Source organism: Suricata suricatta, chromosome 4 (genome assembly GCF_006229205.1).
Source record: "Suricata suricatta isolate VVHF042 chromosome 4, meerkat_22Aug2017_6uvM2_HiC, whole genome shotgun sequence".
NCBI classification, from domain to species: Eukaryota; Metazoa; Chordata; class Mammalia; order Carnivora; family Herpestidae; genus Suricata; species Suricata suricatta.
In genome coordinates, this window is record NC_043703.1 from 160813147 (window position 1) to 160835785 (window position 22639).

General features: G+C 47.1%; 1 protein-coding gene across 3 annotated transcripts in view; it reads right to left on the minus strand.

Moving 5' to 3' along the window:
* RNF144A (ring finger protein 144A) overlaps positions 1 to 22639 on the minus strand; it is a 116862-nt gene that overhangs the window by 88223 nt on the left and 6000 nt on the right. The window contains exon 1 of one of the 3 annotated variants that reach the window (XM_029938349.1): positions 1943 to 2139. The exons of 1 other annotated variant lie outside the window; for it this stretch is intronic. In XM_029938349.1, the coding sequence (XP_029794209.1) occupies positions 1943 to 2038 (96 nt within the window). In that variant the 5' untranslated portion in view covers positions 2039 to 2139. Of the gene's footprint in view, positions 1 to 1942; positions 2140 to 22639 lie in introns of those variants that run through there. One more of the 3 variants, XM_029938346.1, reaches the window with a different exon arrangement.

Consider the following 22639-nt stretch of genomic DNA (forward strand, 5'->3'; position numbering starts at 1 on the left):
GTCAGCAAGGTCCCGTCCTCCATTCTCAGTTTTTCACTCTCCCGAATGGCTGCCGCGGGCCCATGGAGCATACCGCCAGTACGCGTGGTGACTCTCCTGGCCTCCTTACCCCGCCGGGCATGCCCCGTATTCCGCTCCCCCTGCAGTCCACGGTCTCAGGACAGCGGCAACAATCTCTGTCTCCCGGCCCTCCACTCCCCGTCTCTCCGCAACCACTCCAATGGTGCTTTTGGCTCCACAGCCACCAGACCCCCGACCCCCGTGTCATTCTACTGTTCTTCCCAGAGCCACAGGAGGGTGACCTGCGCGGGCTGACCCCAGAGCCTTCTCAGCGCTCGCCTCACCTGCACCAGCAGCTCAGGACCCTGCTCTGAGATGATACCGTTAGGCTTCCAGGACGCCCCACTCTTGGTCCCCCTCTGCATCTCTGGGGGTCCCCTCTTGGTCTCCACTGCCTTCTCTTCCTCTCCTCTTGCTCCTCCCAGAGCTGGAATGTCCCAGAGCCCCGTCCTCACAGCTGTCGCTGCGATCTCTTCCCATCTTACTCCTCTGAATCCCAGCCACAGTCCAAGACCCGTTAGGCCCCAGCCAGCTCACCGCCCTCCACTGTCAGATCTGTACGGACCTGTCCACTCGCTGTCGGTCTTACAGTCTCTCTCCACTCTCAAAACCCAACTTCTAATCTCTCTGTGACCCCACTTCCTCGGCCTGTGGATGTCCCTGCTTTTCTGGGTGACAGCTCTGTCTAGTGACCTTCGACATACTTACAGACTTGCCCCTTCCTCTCACACCTCATACCCATTCTGCCAGGACATCTTAAGGACTCTCTTCAAACTGTATCTAGAATGTGATCACTTTTCACTCCTTCCACTGCTACCGATGCAGCAGGACACCATTATCTCTTGTCTGAACGACCATAATGGGCTTCTCTATTGGCCTCTAAGTGGTCTCCTGGTCTACCCACATCCTCTACCCACTACTTCCTGTATCGACACAGAGGCCAGAATGAACCTATTAAAATGCAATTCGAATCCTGTCCATCCCCTAATACCCTGCGCTGATTTCCCATCATAAAACCTAGAATTCCCAGCAGTCTGCGATGCTGAACAGGTCAGCTTCCTGGTCAACCCCCCACCCCCCCCCCCCCCCTCAAACTCGCTTCTCTCGGCTGGTTTCCCTCCAGCCACCCTGCCTCCTTGGTGTTTCTCCATCACCCAGCACCCGCCTTCCCTTCTAACGGCGATGCTCTTGACCCAGACGCCAAGCGGTTAGTTGGCACAACTCCTTAAACCCACGTTCAAATGTCAACTTTTTAACGAGCCCTTCCTGACCAACCTCTTTTCGAACTGAACTGCAGTCTGCCACACCCTCCTAAACTTGGTCCACTTGTTCTCTCCGCGACATTCACACCTTGTAATGAAACGTGTAATTTCCTTCTTCACACTGGCGGCTTTCTGGTCTGTCTGTTCCTGCCTCCACCCCCTCCTCCACTCGCACCCCTACTCAACTAGGAACTCCACGAAAGCCGGGGTTTGTGTCTGTTGAGTTCACTGTGTGTCCTGAGTGAGACCAGCACGTGGCATAACCCTGGCTCCCTGATAAGTTGGTAAGTCGGCGGGACCCTTGACGCATCTTCCGAGCCTGCTTCCTGGTCCACATAGATGCAGTGTCACCCCCACGGGTTGTTACAACGGAACATGAGGGCCCATGTGGAAATCTTCATAAAACACCAATTACTATAATAACTTAATGTGTCGAAAACCATCTATAAAATTAATCCAGGAGCAGTGCACGAGGTCATTGCCTACACGGTGCAGCTTCCGAGGTACAGAAACCCCCACCCCCACCCCCAGGAAGGCTACCGTCTTCCTGGTGACCAAGGCTCTACTAAGAAGACCTGAATGAAGGGTTTCAAGCCTTCATTTTCCAAATTCAAAATTACCTCCGAGAGGTCCTGAGGGGAGGAAAGGGGCGCTCTTCTGGCCAAATCCTGGTGTCCTGGCGCTCTTACGTGCCTTCGGCCACCTCCTGCCTTCATGACAGGCCGCCCATAGGGACCGCAGCAGAAGGTCTCAGACCCTGGGGTCCCTCCACACCTGGGGGCCTGGAGCGGCCCACACTCAGCAGGGGCCTCACCACCTGGGAAATGGAGGACAGCACAGGAGCTCAGACAGCAGCTTGCAAGGAGGAGGCAGCAAGGACCCCCACTCGGACCTCCTGCCTCCCCAGCACCAGCCCCTCAAATCTCTAAGCCAGGACGGAGGACTATTGGTACAATTACTAAAAACTGTATCAGACCCAGCACTTGGGGAGTTTCCTAGTTCACGGGAGAGGTCTGTGGTGTAAATAATTCCACCAAGGAGTTAAACAGATGAATCCAACACCGGTAACCCTCAGATAACAAATTGTCCCTGGTTCTCCCTTCTGTCCCGCTCCCCCTTTTTCCATTCACAGGCACTGGATGTCTCCCAACTGGATTCCTACAGGCAAAGGTTCAGGTCCACGGAAAAGCTTACAAATAAGACATGACTATGTTGACTGTAATCCCTAAGGCAACTACTAAGAAAATAACTTAAAAATATATAAAAAATATATGGGGCACCTGGGTGGCTCAGTCGGTTAAGCGTCCGACTTTGGCTCAGGTCATGATCTCATGGTTCGTGGGTTCAAGCCCCGTGTCAGGCTCTGTGCTGACGGCTTGGAGCCTGGAGCCTGTTTCAGATTCTGTGTCTCCCTCTCTCTCTGCCCCTCCCCGACTCATGCTCTGTCTTTCTGTCTCAAAAATAAATAAACTATAACTATAACTATATATATACATATATAAACAACTGAATTAAAATGGGATACAAGAAACTCTTTAGCATAAAAGAAAGCACACTAGAGGAATAAAGGAACACAAAGGACGTAAGACCCACAGGAAATAAATAGCAAAATAGTAGGCATAAATTCTACCTTATCGCCAAATATGCAAGATGGTCTAAACACTCCAGCCAAAAGCCATAAAACTGGTAGAATGGATTTTTAAAATGTGCTGTTAGAGAAGAGACATGTTTCAGAATAGCATGAAAAAGATTAAAATATTTACAAATAAATTTAACAAAAGATGTGTGAGGCTTGTACAGTGAAAACTACCAAAACATCATTGTAAGAATTCAAAGACCTAAATAAACCGAAAGACATTGGTGCACATAGGCTACAAAACAGTAAAGACACCAATGCCCTCCAAGCTGATCTTCAGATTCAAATGTAACCCCTACTCAAATCCCAGTTTCCCATTTGTCTTTTGAAAGTGACAAGCTGATCCTAAAATTCACAGAGAAATCCAAGAGACTCAAAATAGCCAAAAGAACCTTGAAAAAAAAAAAAGCAAAGTTGGAGGAATTTCACTTCCTGATGTCAAAAAAAAAAAAGCGACAGTAATCAAGATACTGTGGTACTGGCATGAGAACACAGAGTTCACCAGATTAGAGCTGCCGGTTCAGAAATAAACCCATACATTCATGGGTAATTGTTGACAAGAATTCCATGACGTCTTAAAGGGCAAATGACAGTCTTTTCAACAAATGGTGCTGACATGCAAAAAATGAATCTTGATACAGACCTTATAACTTTCATAAAAAATTAACTCACACTGGGTCAGACCTCAACATAAGAGCTAAAATTATAAAACTCTTAGGAAAAAATATAGAGGAGTAAATCCTTATGACCTGCGATTAGGTACTAGTTTCTTAAATGTGTCACCAAAAGCACAAACAATAAAATAAAAAATAAAATTCTAAAATTTCACATGTCAAAAAACACCATTAATAAAGTTAGAGAGAAATACATACAAAACGTATGTCTGACAGGGACCTAGTATCTAGATTATACAAAACTCATACGACTTAACGGTAAAAAGACAAATAACCCAAATCAAAAATGGGCAAAAAGTGTGAATAGACTTTTCTCCGAAAAAGCCATTCTATGTACAATAAGCACAAAAAAAGTTCAACATTCAATTTACATGTATTTTGTATGTTGTATGCATTACATACTGTACTGTTACAATAAAGTAACATAGAGAAAGGAAAATGTTGTTAAGAAAATCGTAAAGAAGAGACAACACATTGACAGTCCTATACTATATTTAGCAAATCTTCATATTAGTGGACTCTTGCATTTCAAACCCATGTTGTCCAAGGGTCAACTATACTTTAAAATGGTGAAGTTTACCTCAGTGAAACTATTGTTAAAAAAGAGGTGCACCTGGGTGACTCAGTTGTTTAAGTGTCTTGGTTTTGGCTCAGGTCATGATCTCAACGTTCTTGAGTTCAAGCCCCACGTTGGGCTCTGTGCTGGCAGCATGGAGCCTGCTTGGGATTCTCTCTCCTTCTCTCTGCCCCTTGCCCCCACCTCTCAAAATAATTACATAAAATTAAAAAAAAAAAGAAATAATGAAATACCAGGAGCACCTGGCTGACTCAGCTGGTGGAGCATGTGGTTCTTGATCATGAGTTCGAGCCCCATCTTGGGTGTAGAGTTACTTATATAAATAAACTTTAAAAAAAAAAAAACGGAAAAAGGATAAAAAGAGTGAGGCAAGACAACTCCTGAATTTCCCAAACTCTCTTTCCTCAAGTACAGTGTCTGCTCAGGAACATAACACCAGCATCTGATCTTGGCTTATTTTTAGGCATCTGTGGTCAGGGAGCAAAGAACAAAATCAACTCCGTTTTGCTAGTCACTCAAAGAGGGGCATCAGAGAGCCGTAAATGCTTAAATGTGAGGAGACACGAGATGCATCCCGGTGGATAAACCCCCAGCTGCTCCTCCCTCGCTGCCGTCTACCGTGACAAGCTTTCCTAAGCGTGTTCTCTTGGGATGTTCATGTCCAGGCTCCTGAGTCCAACGCCTTCCATGTTAAGGCTGAGAGTTCGACGTGCCCCCAGCATCACCTGGCCCTCGCACAGAACAAGCCTCTTCACCTGCCGAAAGCCACACCTCCTTGGTCCTGGGGCATCAAGATACAGACTCCAGAAAACCGATGCCACTGTTTCCAAGTCTAGTCTCTGCCTTTACCTGGCAATCCACTCGGACCCTTCCAACAAGGGACAATCCAATAGTCATTTGCTGCCCGCTTCTGTCACTCTTCCCTGCTTAGAAGAGCCAGTGGGTAGGATGATGATCTCTACCAGGAAAAGGTCTCTGCTCAGCTGGTGCGCTGGCAAAGGGAGCTTTTTCTAGCGGCCTTTTACAAAGATGTGTAAAGGGAGGCCGCAGGCAGAGCTCTCGACCCCGAGGGCTGTGCGTGAGCTGCCCGGACCGCCGACCCCACCTTCCCCCGCCCCCCTCGCCCCCACTGCCGAGGGGGCCGCCTGCCCCTGCAGGGCCCCAGCACAACCACCAGGCAGGAACGGAAGTGCTGCAGCATTTCCTGCGGTGGCTCTTTGGTCCATGTTGAGTAGGACTCCGGCAGCCTCCAGCCGGGGTTCGATTACCCGGGTACCCAGCCCTGCTCTCGGCAGCACTCTGCCTGCGAAGCCGCATGGGGGGAGTGGCCAGTCCCTCTCCTGACAGTTTCCCACAAGCCCTGCTGTCGTCAGCATGCAGTTCTGCAGAGCGCCAGGAAGGCGCGTCGAGACACCGATGCTAGGTACTCCGTGAGCCGCCCGTCCTGCACTCCTTCCGCCTGCTGAGGTCCCGGGTGGGAGGGATACAAAAATGGATGGAGCGTGGGGTTGGTGGCTCAGTTGGAGGCGCGAGTGACTCTGGATCACAGGGTCATGAATTGGAGCCCCACGCTGGGTGTAGAGACTAATAAAAAAAAAACCCTTAAAATGGATGGGATATGACCTTGCTCTGAAGGAGTTCTGACTTCGTAGGAATCTTTATGTCCATGCATGACCCTTTAGATGCTTAAAAAAATTTACTTGTGTTAGTGTTTGCCATTTGAAGTGTTTGTTGCTTGAACCAAATATGATACACTAAAGTATAGGAGGCTTCTCATCTTCTAAGAGTATGCCCCTGTGGTAATTTCAATTTCATTTCAATGTAATTTCATTAATCCACTCCTTTATATGAACATGGAGCTACACTGAATTATGAACAAAGGACTCCACTGTTTGGGATAGGCTGAGAAAGCCAAACTGGTGCAAAAATATGCATTAAAGAAGTTATTCTATTCATTTATTTCTTTCACCAATTGCATGTCCATCAATACATAAACGGGTCCAGTTAACACGTTATATATAAGATAATTCTTTGTTAAATTAATTCACCAAAGAACAGCTGGAATCACTTAAAGAAACAGGTTAGGGATAGGCATTTGAAGCCTTTATAAATTTGACATATACACATATGCATATATACACTCAGGTATATATTTATACACTCAAATATTACATATATATGTTCAAATAACACATAGCGACACTCAGGTATTAAATACATATTTACCCAGATTTTACATAAGTACATATATATACATACACTCAGATACCATATATGATGACATTCAGATATCATATGTGCATTCAGATATTATATATGCACACATATATACATATGTGTATATGGTATTACATGTATACATACACACCCTCAAGTACTAGATGTATATACACGCTCACGCACATACACACAAGTATCACACATAGTCACATGCGGGTATCACATATACATTCAGGTATTATATATGTACACGTATACATAAACACATTTATGTTACATATATACATAAACACACTCGGGTATCATAGTCACACACATATATACAGTCAGATACTGGATGCACACACGTACATACATTTCAGGCAAAGTCAGGACTGCCGGGCCCCGCTGCGGGAGCACAGGTCAGAGGTAGGGCGGCAGGGGCCTGGCTGAGCGGCGCACCGGCCCCGTGCAGCGGTCCGGGTGCAAGCACACAGCAGCGGGCGGCAGTGTTTTAGCCAAAGCTGGCTTCTGCCAGGCAGCCACGGAAGGAGGAGGAAGGAGGAGGAAGGACTACTTTCCAGAAGGAGGAGAAAGGAGGACGGATGGACGTACGGGGCGGTGAGCACCCAGAAGGAAGCAGGCACAGCGGGAATGAAGGACTCCAGTGCCTGAGGACTGGCTGCAATGAGGGAGGACGGTGATCAGAGGGGTGCGGGGTGTCCTGCTGTCAGACCACCAGGCGCCCCTCCGGGAACGGGCAGCTGCAATAACACAGAAGCCACGATGACTGGAAGGGAGGTCAGGGGAGAAACAGGATCCTACTTTTAATCATTTCATTTACTTTAAACAGGATCCTACTTTTAGAATGATCTTCTGTGTAGACGGAGAAACTGCAACTGCAGTAACCGGAAGAAAGATATGGGATTTGTAGGTAAAATCCTCAGAGGGCATGGAGGAGAGTGGGGGGTCAGCAGAAGCCTCAAACAAGAGGGATGGGGATGAGGAAGTCTGACGCTGTGTTTCAGGGGAGCAGGGGATGTTTAGGGAGGAAGAGGAGCAAAGGTCTAGAAGCAGCAGGAAGAAGAAAGCTGCATCGGCCCCATCCTGATAAATGTGTTCGTGGACCAGCAGCAGGTACAGCATTGGGAAGAGCACGGTCAGGGCACAAGGGCTGCATTCATGGACGAGAAGACAGGTAAAACCCTGGTCCGTGGCCAGGCAGCCGGGCAGCCTGCACCCTCTACCACTCGGTGTCTCCTATGTGGATACTCTGTGGTCTCCAAACAACTGGACAAAGACTAGTCATTCATAACTAGTGTTGGGACACAGGCTGCACATGAGAAAAAAAATCAGGCTTGCATCCTAACAATGCCTTTACCAGCAAACCTCAAAAATAAAAAAGTCATAAAGATCTAACTAAATGGGGGGTGCCTAGGTGGTTTGGTCAGTTGGGCGTCCAATGTCAGCTAAGGCCATGACCTCACAGGTCATGAGTTCGAGCCCCGTGTTAGGCTCTGCACTGACAGCTCAGAGCCTGGAGCCTGCTTTGGATTCTGTGTCTCCCTCTCTCTCTGACCCTCCCAGGTTCACATTCTGTCTCTCTCTCTCTCAAAAAAAAATAAACACTAAAAAAAAATTTTTTTAAAAAGATCTACAGTGTAGGAGGGTGCCTGTTTCTCCACATCTTTGCCAGCATCTATGTTCTCTTAAATGGATCAAGAAGATGTGGTATATATATATATATATACAATGGAGTACTACATGGCAATGAGAAAGAATGAAATCTGGCCATTTGTAGCAAAGTGGATGGACCTCGAGGGTGTCATGCTAAGTGAAATAAGTCAGGAACAGAAGGATAGATACTGTATGTTTGCATTCATAGGTCTAACAGGAGAGACCTGGCAGGGGACCATGGGGAGAGGAAGGGGGAAAGAGAGCGGGGGAGACTGAGGGACACAGATCAAGGGAGACTGCTGAATACTGAAAACGTACCATGGACTGAAGGGGGAGGGGGAGGGAGGGAGGGGGGTGATGGTCATGGAGGGGGGCACTTGTGGGGAGAAGCACTGGTGATATATGGAAACCAATTTGACAATAAACTATTTTTAAAAAATTAAAATATAAAAAGATCTAACTATAAAAATTGGATTTCTATATGGTAAAAAAAATACCATAGTCAAGTAAGAAATACGTGAAAAACCTGGGAACAATCATTCTTGTTATATGTACTAAACAACTAACACTCCTAACTGACAAAGGAGACAAAAGAACAATAGAAATTACTGCAATAGAAAAGCTGGAAAAAGATGTGAACAAATAGACAAAGAGAAACAACACTAATAAACATTTGAAAAGATGCTGGATCTCACTGGTAATGAAAGGAATGCAGTAAAAAGATGCCATCAGACTACGATGATTAAAAACTCACCACTGCTGGATAAAAACTCAACATGGAAATGGACTTCCATTTATGTTTTAGGAGTATGACCGTGGGTGCCATTTGTAAAATAACTGAAAACAGATCCAAATATAAAACCCGCATATCTCTGACCCACACGCACCACTGTAAGCATTTACTCTACGGAGAGACTGGCAAAAATCTTCCCTATGTATGTAAAAACATATTCTTGGTAGCATTATTTGCAAAAGTTAATACTAGAAAGCTACTTAAATTCTCCTCAGGAGGGACAAGATGAATAAATAACATGATGTCATCCATACAAGTGACGAATGAGCCAGACCTCCAGGGGTTGATATGAAAAAATGTCTATGACATAACAGGAAATAAAAAGACAGTACGATTTTTACAATAATTTACTTTGTGAATATACATTTAAGTAATACATTCACACAAAATGGTTCTAGAAAAATGTAAAAGAAGACAAAAACCTGCTGATACTCACTTTAGATTAAAGGGAATTTTACTCTTCATTTTATTCCAAATTGAATGGTTTTTTTTTACTTTCTGCATTGATAACTCTAAGTTTTTAGAGCTCAAGATTTTTGATGTAATATTTTACCCATGAGATACTACACAGTGAGGGAAAATAATTACTTTTCTTTGGCCTCACCAAAGACCATGTTAAGTACAACACATTGCAGATCCGATTTAAAATCCTATAGAAAGGTCCTGCCGCTTTGCATTCTCGGGTCCCTGAAGCAAATCCTCGGTGCGAGGCCTGCTCTGACCTGCCCACAGATTGGGTCAGAGAACCTCACTCTTCTCCTTCTGTCTCTCTCTCCTCTTCGTGGTGAAGACTTGGTGCCAAGTAGTCATCAGAATTGAGCTCACTTACCTACAACTCCTTCCACACACAGACACGAAAGGAATCCAGAGACAACACTTCCGTTTATCCCCAGTCTTTCCATTCCCAAGTTGAGAATTTCTTTCAGCTCCTGCCCAGCGTGCAAGTTACCATTCCCCAAATCAACACAGATCCACGCATTTCTGCCTGTGCAGCCGCGGGAAGTGGGGGCTTTCGCATGTGCCATCTGTTTGACTTTAATATGAATAGAGGTCTTGTCCAGCTTCAAGAAAGCGATCTCTGTCTACGGCCATTGTCACTGATGGCCATGCACGCTGGGGGACAGAGAGCCCCACAGGCATCCCTTTAGAGCTGTCCTGCACTGACCTACTCCACATTTGTCTTCTCTGGGGGAAAATAAAATACATTCTCCAGTAATGGAGACATTTGCAAAATTAGCTATGGAACAAATTCACTGTCTCATTGACTATCAGTTAATTAAAGAGTTGTGTTTTTTCTAATTCTCCTGTTGTGATAAAAGGCATCTGGCTAATTCCACCATCATTCCTGATTCTGAGAAATGACTCATAAAAAGGAATTTGATTCTCACCTTAAACCTGCTCACGCAAAGAGCTGACTGATTTACCCGACTGGATACTGAACTAGGCACAAAATAAGACGCTTGTTACAGAAGAGGCATTACTGCAGCAAAAAAAAAAATTTTTTTAATTGGAATAGTGAGATAAAGCATACACCAACGTTAAAGAATTTAGAAAATAATTCCTTTGACGATATAGTTTGAAAACAAATAAGGTAGATTTTATGTGCTGATAGGGGAAAAATTTCCAGATTAAGTAGAAAAAAGCAATATGCTCTATTTCCCATTTAAACAGGCAGGAGAGAGAGTTGGTGTGCAAATATACGTAAGAAACTGATATGAGGCTAGAGGCCTGGGGCAGGAGAAAGAAGTGCTTTGCATTGTAAAAGTTCCTGTACTACAGGGTTTTTAAATTTTTAAAGGACTACATATTTTTTATTGAGGTGAAATTCACCCAACAGGAAATTAACCATATTAAAGCAAATGATTCAGTGCTGTTTACTACATTCACAATGTTGTGCAGTCAGCACCTCCATCTAATTCTAAAACATGTCCATCGTCCCAAAACAAAACATGTTCCCCATTAAACAGGTATTCCGCACTCTGCCTCTGCCCAGTTCCTCACGACCAGCAATCTGCCTTGTCTCTATGGTTTTACCTTTTCTGGATCTTTCATAACAATGGGATAACCCAGTAAGTGACCATTTATGTCTGACTTCTCTTGTGCTTTGTATTTTTTTAATGTTTCTCTATTTTTGAGAGAGAGAGAAGGAAACAGAGTGTGAGGGGGGAGGGTCAGAGAGAGAGGGAGACACAGAATCTAAAGCAGCTCCAGGCTCTGAGCTGTCAGCACAGAGCCCGATGCGAGGCTCGAACTCATGAACCATGAGATCAGGACCTGAACCAAAGCCAGACGCTTAACCGACTGAACCATCAAGGTGCCCCTGTACTTCATTTTTAAAAACTAACATTTAGGGGGCACCTGGGTAGCTCAGTCGGTTAAGCATCCAACTCTTGGTTTTGACTCAGGTCAAGGTCTCACAGTTTGTGAGTTCAAGCCCCACATCAAGCTCCGTGGTAACAGTGCAGAGCCTGCTTGGGATTCTCTCTCTCCCCCTCTGTCTCTGTCCCTCCCCTGCTCTCTTGTTCTCTCTTTTAAAATAAATAAACTTTAAAATAACATAAAATAAAATAAAATGTTCTGACATCTTAAAAAAAGAAAAAAAACCCTAACATAAATATTTCCCAGAACTATTTTATCCAAGTCATTCATTGTCACCTCTTTTTTCAAAAATATTTGAAGGCCTCATGTCTGTAAAACCATTATATCATGCCCCAAAGATGACAGGGAAATGAAACAATCCATGCAAAGATTATCCAGATAAGTATTTTCAGCTCAATAGTGCAAAAGTTATCAGTCAACCAAAGATTCTGAACACACGACCTATGCAGAGTATCTTGCAAGGTGTCACGAGTCATTTAGAAGGAACAGAATGTTAGATGCAAAGCTGGAAGGGAACAGAGGGCTCCTCACAGCTTGCTTACCGGTTAGAAAGTCAAAGCCCACACCCACAAAATTGGCTGCTTCATGCCTCTGTGAGAGCCCTGTGTCCACTGACGACTGTCCCCCACCATGGCCAATGCCTCCAAGGGGCTTGTAAGTGGAGAAATGTGAGCGAGACAGAGGAGCACATGTGGGTGTGCAACTTGGAGGCGGGAGGCTGAAGTGTCAGCTCCAACACGTGAGCGCAAGGAAGCCATCGGTCACATCCTCACAAGAGAAGGCTGGACAAACACCAACACACAATGGGTCATGGCTCCCCAACACCCAGCGAGAGGTGAGACAAAGAGGCTACAGCCACAGCAAGATCCACTCGCCAGGAGGAGAATCCACTGGGGCCAGAGCTGCTAGAACATCTGATGGTCATCTTCATGAATCGCTGGAGTCTGATGAACTAGCACGAGAGTGAGGAGGAAACTCCCAGGAGCCACAGTCTTGGGGCGCCTGGGTGGCTCAATCGGCTAAGTGTCCGACTTCGGCTGAGGTCATGATATCGCGGTCTGTGGGTTCGAGCCCTGCGTCGGGCTCTGTGCTGACAGCTCAGAGCCTGGAGCCTGCTTCCCATTCTGTGTCTCCCTTGCTCTCTACCCTCCCCCGCTCATGCTCTGTCACTCTCTGTCCCCAAAATAAATAAACCCCAGAAAAGAATTAAAACAAAGAAAGAAAGGTCCCAGTCAAGGGAGCCCTACATTTTTGTGGGTTTGACCCCCCCTCCCCCCAGGAGTCCCAACAGGGTCACACGGCAAAGAGCCAAGAAGGTCCCAGTCCTAGTTCAGGCCAGGGAAGAGTCACTGAGCAAAGTATCGGTGAGGCTGCCCGTGGGCACAGTCCCATCCTACAGGCCCTTCCTAACCTGACGAGGACAGTGACCCAACTCCAGCCCCGGATCCCCCTCGGCCCACCAGAGAGCGGCAGAAAGCTCCAACACGCCGGAGAGGGCTGGCCACCAGCCCTGCTGGAAGCTGGGTCTAGTCCTGAGGCTACAGGAAGGCCTTCTGCCCCTCAACTTTGCACCCACCAACAGGGTCCCATCTGATCACGGTGAGTGACAGCTCAAAGAGCTGCAAGGAAGGGACGCTACGGAACCAGGAAGAAACCCCAACGACCACAGGCCCGATGAAAACAGGCTCCCAGGGGGGCTGAGGCCTCCAGCACCCATCACTTCCGCACTCAGGGAAGACAGTTCTGCTTGTAACCAGATGAACCCAAAATCCCACACTGAAGGCCCCTTGCCTGACTTCCTATACCAAATACATCCTGCCCAGACATCGATGACAATGACAAATACACCAAGCAGGCCAAAAGGGAAGGAAAATCACAATCTACAAGGGAAGCAAGCATCAAAACTAAACTTAGGACACAGATCCTTGGGACGATGCGTTAAAGGTGCTACGGGAAAGAACAGACGAGCACATGGGGAATACCAGCAGAGAGATGAAATTTTGGTTAACATTTATTTATTTTTTGAGAGACAGAGACAGAGCATGAGCAGGGGAGAAACAGAGAGAGAGAAGGAGACACAGAATCTGAAGCAGGCTCCAGGCCATGAGCTGTCAGCACAGAGCCCAATGTGGGGCTCGAACCCACGAACCACAAGATCATGACCTGAGCCTAAGTCAGACGCCCAACTGACAGCCACCCAGGTGCCCCAGAGAGATGGAATTTTAAAGATAGAATCAAAGAAAATGGTGGAATAAAAACCTAGTTAAAAAATGAAGAATGCCTTTGTCAGGCTCACCAGTAGACTGAGCACAGCAGAAAGAGAAAGCAGGGAGCCTGAAGAGAGTTTGAGAGAAAGTTCCTAAACTAAAGTACAAATAGGAAAAAAAAAAGAAGAAGAAGAAGAAGAAGACATACAAGAACTGTAGGATAATTTCAAAATATATTAACATGCGCATAATGAGAACACCGGGCAGAGAAGAGAGGATGAGGCAAAAAACATTTGAAGCAAGAATGGTAAAGAATTTTCCAAAAGGAATGACAGATACCAAATTATGGATTCATGAAGCTCAAATAACAAAGTAAAAATGGCCACTTAGACATATCACCGACAACTGCAATTATTGAAGACAAAGTGAAAATCTTGAAAAAAGCCGAATGGGAAAACAGTGTAGTTTAGAGGAGCAGGAACAGAAATCAGGTCTGAGCTCCCTTCAGAATCCGTACATGCAAGAAGAAAACAGAGTGAAATATTTCAGGCACTGAAAGAAGACTACCAGGAACCTGGAATTCTATTTCCAGCAAAACTATCTTCCAAAGTGAGAAAAAATAAACCCTTTCAGATAAGCAAAAACTGAGGCAATGTGGGACCAACTGTGCTACACTGCAAGAAATGTTAAATGTTCCTCAGAGAGAAGGGAAGTGACATGTTAGAAACTCAGAGGAAGGAAAACACAGGAAGAGAGAGAAGAGATAAGTGAGGTTAAAATATTTTATTTTTCTTATTTTACACTGATCTCAGAGAAAGTTGTTTAAACAATAATAATAACAATATATTGGATGGACATAGCATATGGATAAGAGAAATGAAGGCCGGGAAAGTCATCGGGGAAAGGAGAGAAGAACCAGGAACACTCTGTATATAACATCAAGCATAGCAAGTTGTATAGTTTTATTAGAAAGTGGGCTTCGTTTACTTACAAACATATACTGCAAACTCTAGGGCAACTGCTGAAAATGTTAGAAATTAGTGTAACTTACGTGTTAATGGAAGAGATGAGAAGGAATTACATGCAATATTCAGAAGCAGTAAAAAGGAGGAGGAAATGAACAGATGTAATGAATGAAAACAATTACGGGGCACCTGGCTGCCTCAGCTGGTGGAGCAGGCGACTCTTGATCTTGGGGTTGTGGGTTTTAGCCCCATGCTGCGTATAGAGGTTACTTCAAAATAAATCTTTAAGGGGCACCTGGATGGCTCAGTTGGTTAATCGTCGACTTCACCTCAGGCCATGATCTCATGGTTCCTGAGTTTGAGCCCCTCATCAGGCTCTGTGCTGACAGCTCAGAGCCTGGAGCCTGCTTTTGATTCTGTGTCTCCCTCTCTCTTTGCCCTTCCCCTGCTCATGCTTGATCTCTCTTTCAAAAATAAATAAAAACATTAAAAAAAATTTTTAATGAAATAAAATCTTTAAAAAATTACAAATATGGTAGATATCAATCCAACTGTATCAGCAATCAGTTTAAACATGAACAGTCTGAATACACTGGATAAAACTTAAAAGGGAGATTTTTAAAGTGGATAAAAAAGCAAGATTCAATGCTACGTTGTCTAAAGAAATCCCCTATACATAAAAAGATTTGAGTTAAAAGTAAGGGGGTAGAGAAGGATATACCATAATCCAAAGAAGCTAGAGTAGCTATGTTAATTTTAGACAAAGCCAACTTCAGAACAACAAAAATCATCAGAGATAAACAGGGACATTGCATAAGGCTCCAGGGGAATGTTCTCTAAGACATGATCACACTAAACCTATACGTACCTAACAACTGAGCATCAAAATACGGAAGGAAAAACTGACAGACATGCAGGAGAACTACACAAATCCACGGTCATAGCTGGAGACTTCACCGCTCCTTTCAGTAACTGATGGATCCAGAAGCAGAAAATGAGTCAACACACAGCTGACCCAAGCAGCATGAACAATCAACTTGATTTATTTAATACACAGACTCTCCCATCCAACAGCAATTGGAATACACATTCCTCTAGCTCATAGGGAACATTCTAGGCCATAAAATCCACCTTAATAAGAAAACAAAGCCAAAATCATATAAGCTTTGCTTTCACATCACAACAGTATTAAACTAGAAGTCAATGACAGAAGATTGGAACATTCCCAAATATCTGGAGATTAAATAGACTTTTAAATAACATTTGGGGCAGAAGCACCTGGGTGGCTCAGTCGGTTAAGTGGCTGACTTCAGCTCAGCCATGATCTCGAGATTTGTGAGTTCGAGTCCCACGTCGGGCTCTGTGCTGACAGCTCAGAAGCCTTGAGCCTGTTTTGGATTCTGTGTCTCCCTCTCTCTCTGCTCCTCTGCCCCTCTGCCCGTCTCCAAAATGAATGAACTTCTTTAAAAAGCTTAAAAAAAACCCCACTAATAACATTTGGGGCAAAAAAGCCTCAAAAGAAACTAAAAAACAAAGCTGAATCAAAATATAAATAAAACTTATCAAAGTATGTATAATGTAGCAAAAGCAGTATTTACAGAAAAATTTGTAGTATTTTTTAATTTATTTTTCGAGGGCACGAGAGAGCACAAGCGACTGGGGGGAGGGACAGGGATGGGGACAGAGAATCCCCAGCAGGCTCTGCACTGTCAGCCCAGAGCCGAACGCATGAACTGTGAGATCATGACCTGAGCTGAAATCATGAGTCAGACACTTAACCAGCTGAGCCACCTATGTGCCCCAAAGAAATCTGTAGTATTAAATGCATATATCAGAAAATCAGAATGATCTAGTCGGTGCTCCAACCTTCTTCTTTAGGAAAGGAGAGTTAGAATAAGAGGCACCCGGGTAGTTCAGTCGGTTAAGCTTCTGACTTTAGCTCAGGTCACGATCACACGGTTCGTGGGTTCGAGCCCCATGTTGGATCTCGGCAGAGAGCTTAGAGCCTGGAGTCTGCTTTGGAGTCTGTGTCTCCCTCTCTCTCTGACCCTCCCCTGCTCACGCTCTGTCTTTCTCTCTCAAAACTAAAAGAAACATTAAAGAAAATCAGAACAATCTAAAGTCATTACTCCAAGCTTTCTCTTTCGGAAACGAGAGGTAGAAAAGCAATCTCGGGCCCCAAGGGCCGCTCAGTCAGGTAAGCGTCTGACTCTGGATTTCAGGTCATGATATCGTGGTTTATGAGTCCAAGCCTGAGTGGGGCTCTGTGCTGCGGGTCCAGGGCTTGCTTGAGATCCTCTCTCTCCCCCTCTCTTTCTGCCCTCCCCTGCTTGCTCGCTGTCACTCTCTCTCTCAAAATAAATAAACTTAAAAAAAGGGGAAAGCAACTTAAGCTCAAGACAAGCCTAAGAAGACACCATAAAAATTGGTGCAGCAATCAATGAAATCCTAAGCAGGAAGAAAATAGAGAAAAACAACAAAATCATGATCTGGTTCTTTGAAGGATCTATAAAATTGACAAAGGTCTAGTCAGGCTACAGGTGAAGGTAAGAGGGTACAGAGGATGTTGGGGAGGCGCCTCCCGTAGGAAGCTGGGGGGACCTCAGCCCACGGCCCCGCCCAGGTTTCGCTGGCAATGTCGCTGAAAATCCGAAGGAAAACAACCACCCAAAGAGGAAAGCGGGGAAAGGAGGAAATGCGGCATGATTTCACTTAGGCTGTCCTAGTTTAGCTGAAAAGCTAGAGAAAATAATAGCAGCCTTGATGAGTCTAATGGGTTCCGTTTTCACAGACCAGAAGCGCAGTGTTCTGTTCCACCAGAAAGTGTTTTCCAGATGAATCTGGGCAGAGCGGGCAGCGTTCCTGACGCGTCCACGGCCCGTCCCACCTCCGCACTCCTCACACCTGCGAAATGCCGACGGGTCATTTGTGAATCTGCTTTTTGGACAAGCCTTAAACGGCTTCTCTATGTTTTCTTAATCACGGTCGATTTAATCCTTGCAGAAGCCCCAAAAAGGCAGTCATCCAAGTGCTATTCTGACTTTTTAGAAGAAGAAAATGATGAGAAGTTTCCAGACAGGCCCGAGGTCTTTGCAGAAGACCCCACGGGCACCGATGGGGGCAGGACGGCCCCCCAAGCCCCAGTCTGGCACCCTCAGGGGGTGCCCACAGCGAGCCAGCTGTAAGGCGCTCCGTGGGCCACACTGTCACTCTCTTGATGTCGGCTGCCCTTGGCCAGATCTGCACAGCTGTGACGTAAAACAACCCCGCAGGGAAAGTGCACGCGATCCGACCCGACGGCTTGCCTCACTTATCAAGTTCCCCACTCCTCTTCAAGGCCGCCTCGGGGAAACTTCCGCGGGACACAGTTCATTTGTTTCCTGAAATATGTATCTACTGCATCTCAACTAATAAAATAGAGGTGTGTTGGTGGGCTAGGTTTACAATTAAATACGTGCTAAAACCAAATTCATTTATTTCACTATAAAATATAAACGTGAAAGTCATTATTTCACTATAAAACAGAACCACCATAGAGTCAAAAGTAGAAAATGCCACAGCCCTCATGAGTTACGGCCCTTTCCCTGGCATATCTCCCAAGTGGGAACACACACTGTACAAGGCAGTTCAGTCTAACTGCTTTCATCTCAGGATCTATTAGAACGTTTTCCCATGTCCACAATCTCCAAAATTCTTATCTAATCAGAGCAGGATATTTACTTAACTGTATTTAGATGTTTTCCACTTGGGGCTGTGACTTAAAAAAAACAAGAGAAGCAAGCGTTTGTGCATGAAGATTTCTTTTTCTCCACATTTAGCATCATTTCCTTGAGCTACATTCCCAAAGTGCAACGGTCTGAAGTATCTGCGGTCCCGAATATAAATCATGCATTTAAAAAACTGATGCATTTATCCTTAAGCAATCCCCTCCCCCCACCGCAGCCTTATTTAGGCCTAGAAACGCCTTCCTTCTGCTGAGGCCGCTGATTTATTCTTAACCGCTTCCTGCTCTGCCCCAGGGCCCACTTCGTATTAGCAAATGTGCCTTTTACCAGATTCCTCTTAGAAATTCTTTTAAATAATAGTTTCATCTTGACCAAGAAAAATCTTTCTGACCGTTCAAGTGACTTATTATCGAATAATGGTAGTTATACTGTAATGATCCTGACTAGGTAAACGGTACGGTGTAGACAACGAGACGGAGTTCATACAGGGAAAGAGCCACGCGTAATTTACACTGAAACCATGTAAATCACATTCGCAGCATCCAGAGGACTCTTTTTCCTAGCAGATCAGCTAAGGGTGTTTGCTATTTGGGGTCAGTTTATAGATGCCATTGGTCATAAAAACCACCTTATAGTGGCCCTCAGAAAAAAGAACACATAAACCCCGGGGCAGATCTGAAGATCCTTTATGTTTTAATGTACTGAGTGGAGTTAAAAATTTAATGTACTGGGGCGCCTGGGTGGCTCAGTCGGTTAAGCGTCCAATTTAGGCTCAGCTCGCGATCGCCAGGTTCCTGGGTTCGAGCCCTGTGTCGGGCTCTCCGCTAACCACTCGGAGCCTGGAGCCTGCTTCGGATTCTGTGCCTCCCTCTCTCTGCCCCTCCCCTGCTCATGCTCTGTCTCTTTTTCTCCAAAAAAAATGAATAAACATTAAAAAACATTTTTTTTAACTTTAATGTACTGAAGCTGAGTGCACCAGGCCTGTGCCGGGAATCCTCGGGGAGCCCAGCCTCCAGCACGTTCACCCCGAGCAAGCAAGTGACAAGTGAGTGTGGAAGGCTGAGTCCCTGCAGCACGCGGCCAGACGCACGGAGGGCGGTACCGAGGTCGGGGCGTTTTCCTTCCCGGGAAACGGTGCCCTCATTTCTGGTGAAATACAAGTTCTACAGAACTGTGCCTTGAGTTTCACTTGACTAAATGGCACTGACACTTTGTTGATCTAATATTGTTAACATCAATTCTCGTATTTTTTTCATTCTTTGGAGCTAATGCTGGGTTCCGAAACGTGAGAGTATTCCATGTAGCCAAGATCAAAGGCCGCCGCCCGGTGCCTGCCGAGCCCGGGGAGTGAAAAGATGCTGTGTGTGAGCCGGCGCGGCTCGGGGACACCGTGAGGCCCGAGGGGCCCCGCAGAGCTCCCAGGAAGTGGCAGCAAGGAGCAGGACGGATGAGCGGGGAGGCAGGAAGGAGCAGGTGATGCGGGGGCAGGGGTACCCCGGGATGCCCTGGACCACGGGGCATGTCAGGTGACGGCCGGAAGTGCAGCCAGCCAGGGACAACGGGCCAGAGGGTGGATCCAGCCAGCAGAACCACGGGCTTCCAAGACACAGAGGAAAACACTGGGCAGCTATGAAAGCAGAGGTGCCGTGAGGGTGCTGTGAGGAAGGGTAGCGGGGGTGCCCTGGGGAAGGAAAGTGGGGTGCCCTGTGGAAAAGCGGGGGTGCCGGGAGGAAGGCACTGCTGCGGGCAGGAGGCGAGCAGCAGGGAGGAGGTCGGGGAGCGCCAACTGGGTGAGGGGCTCTCAGCACGGCTTTGTTTATTCTAAGACGGAGCCCAAACATGCTGACTCAGGGAGCAGGTGGCAGAGGGACAAAATACGGGGACAGGCGTCTCCCAAGCAGCCTTCACTGGGCTCTGATGTGTGGGAGATCCGGGGTATGCCTGACTTGGTCCCTGCAGGGGGACAGGGAGAGGGCCAATGTTCCGGAAAAATCACAGCAGGAGCTGTGAGAGAAACAGGTGGACCCCCCTCCAGGGAAGGGGGACAATCAGGAGGTCCTGTGGCAATTAACCTGCTGCCAAGGTGAAAGTGGAGGCAAATTTCAAGGATGAGGATGTTAAATTTGTCCAAATCAATGCCCTCATTTTATACATTGAAAAAAACAAAGTCCAAGGATATCTGCCTCTAAACGGATACGAAATGGAGCTCAGTCCCTTGAAGAGTTGACTCTGAATGACACAGGCTGTAGAGAAGGGGGTGGGGTGCACAAATGTGCCAAGTTCAGGCAGGAACCTCAAGCACCCCGGGCTAAACGCAAGTACTGTCACTGCAGAGTGACAATGAGAATATGATCGAAATCAGGGCCAGACACCCTACAGTGCAGCCCACCAGTGTGGGTGACCCCAGTCCCAGGGCGCGGGGGCTGCCTCCCGCAGATAAGCACGACCCTCCAGGGACCAGCCGTGTGTGCCCGGCCGGCAGGACGCTGCCCAAGCTGGTCCCTTGCTTGGCCCCTGGAGAGAGCCTGCACCCACTGCACGCGGCCAGGAACCGAGAGAAAACAAGGTCACTGTCCGGGAAGCAGGGTGCTGGGCCAATGGAGAAGTGTCCCCGGAGCGATTAAAGTATTAACAGATAAGAACTGTCCCCTCGGCCACCATGCTGCTATGGGAAGAGCAGGTACATTTCGGAATAAGCAGAAAACATTTCCTTTGGAGACGTGTTAATGTCCACAGAGTCCCCAGCCCAGCAGCTGGGTGAGGACACAGTGAATATTCATTCAGCATTAAAAATAAAAATAAAAAAAAGCATGCACCTTAAATGCTGAGCTATTTCACAAGCAGGGCAAGAGCAGGGTGAGCAGTAATGCCAGGTGAAGAGAGACTCCTGTGTGTCCCGACTGGCTGTTTTTACTCCAGCAAAACTGGACGTTGTGAAATTCCCAAAGCTGAGGGGGTCCACACCTGCCTGCTGATTATGGAAGAGCACACCTCGTTTGTTCTAGAACAGCCTCGCCAGCCCCCTGCCCTCCCTTGCCCCCAGTTCCTGTCTCTGCCCTGTATTCCTGGATCTGCCATGGAAGCGAGGAGGTCTGCCCCATGAACAGACACAGGAACAAAAGAAAGAATGGACGAGATTTCTTCTGGACTCAGATGTCTTTGGATGGGTAAGATGCCCGGTGAAGTTCAAGGAATATTTAGCCAGTGCCGGATGCACAGGCATAGAGAATGGAGAGGACGGTGACTTCCTGGGGCTCAGGGCACCCCAACATGACAGATATTCAGGGAAGATTCAGGTGTGCTCACCTCATATTGGCAAGACACCAAGAACACGCAGGCCGCGTGCACCGTGGTGTGGACCTGGTCCCCTGAGGATTCCTGCCCGTCACAGAAGAACAGGGAAGGGAAGCAGGGACGATCGGGCCAGGCAGGCTCTGTCCCCTCCGGTCTCTCAAGGACGGTCTTTCTGGCTCTGCCTTCTCCCCTCCAGGTGGCCCGGCTCAGAGGCAGCTGTGGTGCTTTATTTTTTGTGTTTTGTTTACGTTTGTTTATTTTCAGAGAGAAAGAGTGCAAGAGGAGGAGGGGCAGAGAGACAGGGAAAGAGAGGGAGAATCCAAGCAGGCTGCACTCTGTCAGCACAGAGCCCGACTCGGGGCTTGATCCTATGAACCAAGAGATCGTGACCTGAGTGGAGATCAAGAGTCGGATGCTTTGAGCCACCCGGGCGCCCCTGTGCTGCGGTACTTTTAGAAAAGCCTGTTCTTCCCTGATAAGAAGGACAGACGCAGCCCACCTCTCCGGAACCGGCTGGACCCCAGGGTGCCCAGCATGAGGGCAAAGGAAACACACTAAGGACAGAGGAGCAGAAAGAGTGGAACCTGATTCTGGATGGCCACACAGAGCAGCAGCCCCGGAGCCCGCGGCCATCTCCCCCCTCCATGCCGCCAAGAACACGGAAACACCCCAAGGCCCTGTTGAAGGCAAACATACAGTAACACACAAATACACAGGAGCATGGACGACCTGACGCTGGGAGATGACTAACGAGCTGAACTGTGTCCGCAAATGGCACGCTGAGCTCCTAACCCCTGGGGTCTGTGAGTGTGACCTCCGGAGGGTCTCCGCAGGCGGTCGAATCAAGGTGTGACCGGCAGAACAGCTCAAGTCCAGCAGATCTGGTGACTAGCCATTGCTGCCTCTCTCCGTTCATGCCAGCGACCTTCACAGACTCCCCACAGCACGGCTGGCTTGTAAACAGTTTGGAGGCTGCAAGTCCAAGGTCAAGGGTGTCTGTGGAGAGCCCACCACCTGGTTCAGATGGCCGTCCGCTCACTGTGTCCTCACAGGGCAGACGGGGTGAGGGGCTCTCTGGGGTCTGCTCATAAAGGCGCTGATCCCATTGATGAGCGGGTCCTGCTCATTACCTAGGCATGTCCCAAAGGCCCCGCCTGTCACCCCATCACACTGGAGACGAGGTTTCCATGC